This window comes from Macaca fascicularis, chromosome 18 (assembly GCF_037993035.2).
Source record: "Macaca fascicularis isolate 582-1 chromosome 18, T2T-MFA8v1.1".
Taxonomy (NCBI): Eukaryota; Metazoa; Chordata; class Mammalia; order Primates; family Cercopithecidae; genus Macaca; species Macaca fascicularis.
Genome location: NC_088392.1, coordinates 42693755 through 42699754, shown reverse-complemented (window position 1 = coordinate 42699754; position 6000 = coordinate 42693755). Strand labels below are relative to the sequence as shown.

Genomic DNA, 6000 nt, shown 5'->3' with positions numbered 1-6000 from the left:
ACCACGCAGAGCTCTCTACTCGCAGGCTGAGCTCTCTCTGTGTGCAGCTTTACTGTGAGGAAGTCTAAATGTAGTACAGAATTTCTTTTTTTAAATCCTCAGGAAGACTTTCTCCACTGAGATAAATGCAAAGATAAATTCTACCAACATTTTCAGATGGTTAAATGTCGAGAGTCCTGCTTCATCATCATCACAAACGCACAGCATTTACCATTTGCCCATTGATATTCTAAGTACTTAATATATAGTTCATGCACATAATGCTCACACCAACCGTATGTGGTGGGCATTATCATTATCCCCATTTTATAGATAAGGAAAGAAGGCATGAGAGAGGTGAGGTGACTTCCCCAAGGCCAGAGAGCTAATTTTGTGTTACCAGGATCCAGAGTATGCTCTTAGCCACTCTGCTCATCCTTCTGATTTGGGGTGGTAGTCATATCACATCTGTCTTTTGCACTCTGGGATATATAAATACTAAGACGAGGTATTTGCAAAAACAAAAACACAGTGCTCACCAAACTATTTATTTAGCTTTGTTCCCTCCCATCCAAGACTGCTGATCTCTAAACAAGCATCAAAACCCCAAGCTCATTAACATCAGAGTGAGCTTCAATAAGGTGAACACTACAATGATGTACAATTACATCCTAATAATTCAATGCCCAAGAGCCCTGTAAAACTATTGCAAGGCCCGGGATTGTCACAGTATGCAAATGCACTAGGAAAATCATTACCTATTTAGTCCCCTTCATTTTGGTGAGTTTAACATGAGAAGAATAATCCATGCTACAAGACGAGATTTCATTTTACAGCTGTAGTAACCAAGTACATAAAAGCTTGAATCTGTCCCAATAGCTTCTAAAAAATTTTTCCCATAGTGTCAGAGGCAAAAATAATGAAATCTTGCAAATGTACAGTTAATAGGACCCTAGTGGACACTAACTTCAAAAATGCATGGTCTATAAGACATTACAAGGCTTGATTCTAGTTTCTGCACTGTTCCTGTTAATAACAATGTCTAATTAAAACATCTGTAAAATACTGATAGTTTTAATTTTACATAAAATTTCCAAAACAACTGTTACACAGTATAATAGGTATCTGCAATGAATAGGTTATTAATGGAAGTATTATTTTAAATTAAAATCTGGTTCTAAATTTAAATTAGTCATCTCTGGCTAATGAAGAGAAAAAGAAGTCACCCATGCTGGGAATACAGTAGAAAATTTAGTTTTCAACATCTATTAAAGCAAATTCACTGTATCACTTGGGTTAAAGGACAATTCTCTTTGTTACTTTCTGTTTTCTCCATTTGGCACATCTGATGGATTTCACAGTTGAACTCAATATTAGAACTACAGCCTAATACACCTTTTAATACATTACTTTATAATTTAAAAACCACCATTCAACTTTCTTCACAGTCTGAAATCCCCCCTCCCTGTTTTCCAGTGAGGAGACAGCAGAGAACACTCTTCCCTGTGGTAGGTTCTCCCTCCCAGCCCTGCCTAACCTGATGAATTTTTAAAAGGAATGGCCCAAAATCTCAGCTTTCCCTTTCTTTGGGTCTCATCTTCAGTTACAAAATAGAAGAGATTCGCAAAGCTTACTGGCTGGCTGCAATTCAATACCTTTCTTTCTAATTAATGCACAACAAAAGAGGGTTAAAAAGCGATCAGCACTGACTGGTGTGTGTCTACCGACACTGGCACTGAGTTGGTCAGGGAATCATTCCAGACAGTAAGAAGCTGCGTTTCAAGTTGCTTCAGACGCACACATTGCTTCACAACAGGTGCTGCAGAATGTGGTCCACAGCATGAGGGAAACTCTCACAAGTTAAGTAAGGAGGTGGATTAATCTTTTCTTCATCTGATGCTCGGTATTTCCCTGAAATGAAAGCAAAGCCAGTAAACACAGGCTGCCACCAGAATGCTAAATTAATCATACCCCATGAGCACCTGGGTCATCACAGAACCACCCTTACAGTTTTGAGAGAATCAGGGGCCGCACATCTCCCAAATCACCTTTTATTGAGGCTTCAGGATGTAAACGAGGCAATTCAAAGAAATGTCACATTCATCCTTTCCCCAGGCCCTCTGGTCATTCACAATGGATAGGCCACAGGTACTGGGTCGCCTGACAACTAAGATTCTCTTCACATATTCACAGCTGATGAAATCATTTTCTTTCCCCTACCCTCAGCCCTAAAGATAGGTTGGTGATTAAATTAATTCTTCAAAGTGGAAGCCCAGATCCCAGAGTGCAGAGGACTCATCCGCTCCCAATGGCGACCGGGAACAGGATGTGCTGCTGACACGCAGGGATCCAGGCAGCCCGGGAGCCTGGCAGATGAGAAGGCCCTGGGTTGGGGAGGGAAAGACTGATGGATGCTCGCAGGCCTGGGGCCAGGCAGGACAGGCCACTTGGCATCAAGCAGCAGGCTCACTGCCTGACTCTCCCAACCCTGGAATTCAAGATGGCCTGCTGTTCTAGCACCTGACACACAATTTAACACCTCAACACAGCAGAGGAACCATTCCACAGTGGTCACAAAGAGCTTTTGCAAGTCAGAAGGTGCATGGTCCCTATTTAAAGACTCTTTAATGGGTCCCAGTGCCTTTCAGAAAGAATCTAAAATCTCTACTGCTGCTTGCCAAGCCCTTTGTCATACAGTCCCAGCGACCCTCTCACCTAAACACGTGCTACTGGCTCACCAGGCCGCAGTTCCAGACTGGACTTGGCTTTTCTGAGGGCCTTCATACCTGCCATTCCCTTGTCATTCCATTCTTCTCACCTGACTACCTCCTTCATGCTTCAGGTCAGACCCCACCTTCCCATCCAAATTAAAACCCCTCCCTTGTCATTCACCTTGTTCTTTGCCTCCAGAACATTTACAACAATTTGTAATCATGCATTTATTTGTTTAACATGTCTTACATTTAAGAAGACTAAGTTATTTGAGAGCAGGGACTATATCTGTTATATGTCCCAGTGTATTCCAAGTACCTAACATAGCGACTAGCACATAGTAACCACTCTGTAAGTATCTTTTTAAAGACTGAATGGAGGGAAGAAGAGAGGGGAGGGAGGGAGGAAATGCAGAATGCAGCTCCTGCCCTGTAGCCACCAGGGTTGCCTCTGCCCTTCACCTTTCTCCTTGCTCTCTCATCCCTTTGTGGTCTCTGTTATTGATTCTTCTGCTCTTCCCAGTTTTCTATGCCTAAACTCAGCTCTTTCAACAGACATGCTGTTTTCTACAACTACTTCTTTAAGAGGCTTTGCCAGACAAACACAAAGCCTGAAAAACTCCCTTTTCCACATCTTTGCATCATGGTGGAGAAGATGCTTCCTGTCTTATCTTACTGATTGTAACTTCTTACAGGAAGGCAGCCAGCATCAAATGTACAAAGGTAATTAATTAATATATACCTCACTCTCGTTAGCACCCTGAAGGCACCTGTCCGTAGTATGGTCCCTGCAGCAAGCTCTACTGCCAGTTTTCTTCCCAAGCTTAAATATGATTAAGTATAAACTCCTTCACAAGGTTTCTATTTGATCTTACAAGTAAGTAATGACTAAATATTACTATATTACCTACTTTCTGGATCCAGTGGTCTAAGGGACAAAGAAATAAGCTTCTTAGCCATGGAGTTAAAGGCTTTTGCTTAGTGTGGCTCTGCAAGTGGGGTTTCTACAAAGTACAAATTGACAAAAGTGGTTTAGGTGTATGTTCTATTTCTAGCACCTAGCACTGTGCCTGGCACACAGCAGGGGCTCAATAACATTCACGAGTGAATGAAACTCCCTGCATTGCTCATGGCTGACTCACTCACTGCTGCAACCTGTGCTTTCATGGATGGATAAATGATGAACGGGGGGAGAAAACAGGATGCTATGTTGATGATATATGAAGTCAAAGAAGGATCCTTTTATTTTTTTTCTAGATGACTGTTTCACATGCTAAACAAATTCTGGTTAGGACTAGTCAGAAATATTTAACAAATAACTGATCAAATTATATTGAGCATCTACCTTGTGCTACCCCTTGAGAAACAAAATTGCTCAAGATGATCCACAAAAAGCACTTGTTATTGAATATTAATTAAAATACGGTTATTTTCAACATTGGGAAGCCTAGCACTTGTCCACTGCACTGAGTTAAAATTTATCAATGGAGCTGGCTGTTCCACGTTTTTAGAACAGTAGGGTTATTCATGATTTTTCTGACCAAAAATCAATGGTACAAATATGCCTGTTTTCAAGAGCTGTACTTAGTTGATTTACTAATTACACATTTTGGACTTGATTGTGTTATGCTGATGGCTTCTCAGAGACTAAACTGATGCCTGTGAAAGGCTGGTCACAACCAAATGACAGTCAGAAAAGATGACAGAGCCAGTGGAGACCAGCCGGGAGAGCTGGGCCCATCAAGACACTGGCAGAGGTACCATTTTGAAGCTCACTGTAAATCCTTAATTACATGAGCTAAAAAAAAAAAAAAAAAAACAAACAAACAAACAAAAAAACACTCATGGGAATAATACACAAGAGCAAAAATAGTTATCTCAGGATTTCTTCAATAATGAGAAAATAAAACAGCAAAAGGCAGAAATCTGAAAAGAAAGATACATGGAGGCTGGTGAGTGTGGCTACTTTTCCATATTTTATTTCATTCTTCCTCTTTTCTGCTTACATCACAGGGCTGTTATGTTCCTGGGAAGGTGATCATTTTGACTGAGACATTCGAAAAAACCCACTGTGTTAATTCTGGAGTGACTGGTGTTAATATCTGCAAGGCTCCAATGGTTCAATTCAGGCCTCAGGCACAAGCAGACAGTGTTTTCACTCTTTGTACAGACCTTCACCACATACTTCTTATTCAATTGTAGCTCCATCTACATTTCTTGTTTCTATTTGAAATTCAAAACAGATTTTAAGCAACCACATTTTCTTGAACAAACATCATAGTCAATTTTTCTAAAAAATTTCCCAGTGGTCACTCTTCTTTGACTTTATGTTTAAATATTCCCTTCTGTAAACAGCCTATTAAATAGTTTTACTACTATGATATGAAACCAGGCAAATGGGCTCACAGAGACATCTATGGAACCACTTATCTGCTATTTGATTTATAAGAGTCTGATGATATTTCTTAGACAAGATTTCTGGCTGTCATGTGCTGTTAATTCCAAATGCAGCAGGTGCCATTTGGGGGCAGCACGCAGGGGAACAAGGGCTTTTCATTTTAACGGTAACAGCACATTAAGTTCCCAATGCAATAATATTTGGCCCCACTCACAGATCTTATGCCTGTTCTTTCCTTACCTCGAAAGGACTTTATCAGTCCCACTCTACATAGGATCATAAACTATGAGGGTGAGATGGGACCAGTCCAATCCCATCATTCTAACAGGGCCTGAAAAGGGGAAGAACCTTGACCCATGTCTCACACAGCTAGTTAGTGCAGAGCTGAGACCAGGACCCAAGGCACTTAACCAGTCTATGGTGGTCATAATACTCTATTAGTGAATCCTCCCCACTAAGGTCTTTCCTTTTTCCTAAATTTATTTGAGATACCATATAAAGTAAACCTAATAGTGCCGGAAATACTTCTTAACCTTTTGCCCACCACAAACAGTAAGTAAAGAGAAAAAAAGAGTTTTTCAAATATTTTTGTAAAAGTTCAAACATTAACACGAAGAATCAGATCACTTAGCTGGCCAGTTCCTAAAGAAATCGGTATCACAGTCGTATAGCCAGCAGAAAAATAAAAGGTATTTTCACAGAGCACTACCATTCATGGTCCTTTGCTTCATCCCTCTGTGGTGAACTGTACATCCAGGAAATAATATAAATGCTGTCAATCAGGAATGGTTATCTCTGGGAAAGTGTTAAAATACCTCTGAGCCCTCGTCTTCCTAGCTTTGTACAGCACGGGCCCTTCCCAATTGTTTCCTATAATCCTATGCCGTTTTACTTTTGCTTTGTGGCAGAAAG

At 40.6% G+C, this 6000-nt stretch overlaps 1 protein-coding gene across 2 annotated transcripts in view; it reads right to left on the bottom strand.

Moving 5' to 3' along the window:
* Positions 1-511: 511 nt before the first annotated feature.
* The window catches only part of HDHD2 (haloacid dehalogenase like hydrolase domain containing 2), a 48963-nt gene continuing 43474 nt past the window's right edge, over positions 512-6000 (bottom strand). Inside the window, exon 7 of one of the 2 annotated variants that reach the window (XM_074022387.1) lies at positions 512-1890. In XM_074022387.1, coding sequence (XP_073878488.1) covers positions 1787-1890 — 104 coding nt within the window. In that variant the 3' untranslated portion in view covers positions 512-1786. Of the gene's footprint in view, positions 1891-4647; positions 4914-6000 lie in introns of those variants that run through there. The other variant, XM_074022386.1, reaches the window with a different exon arrangement.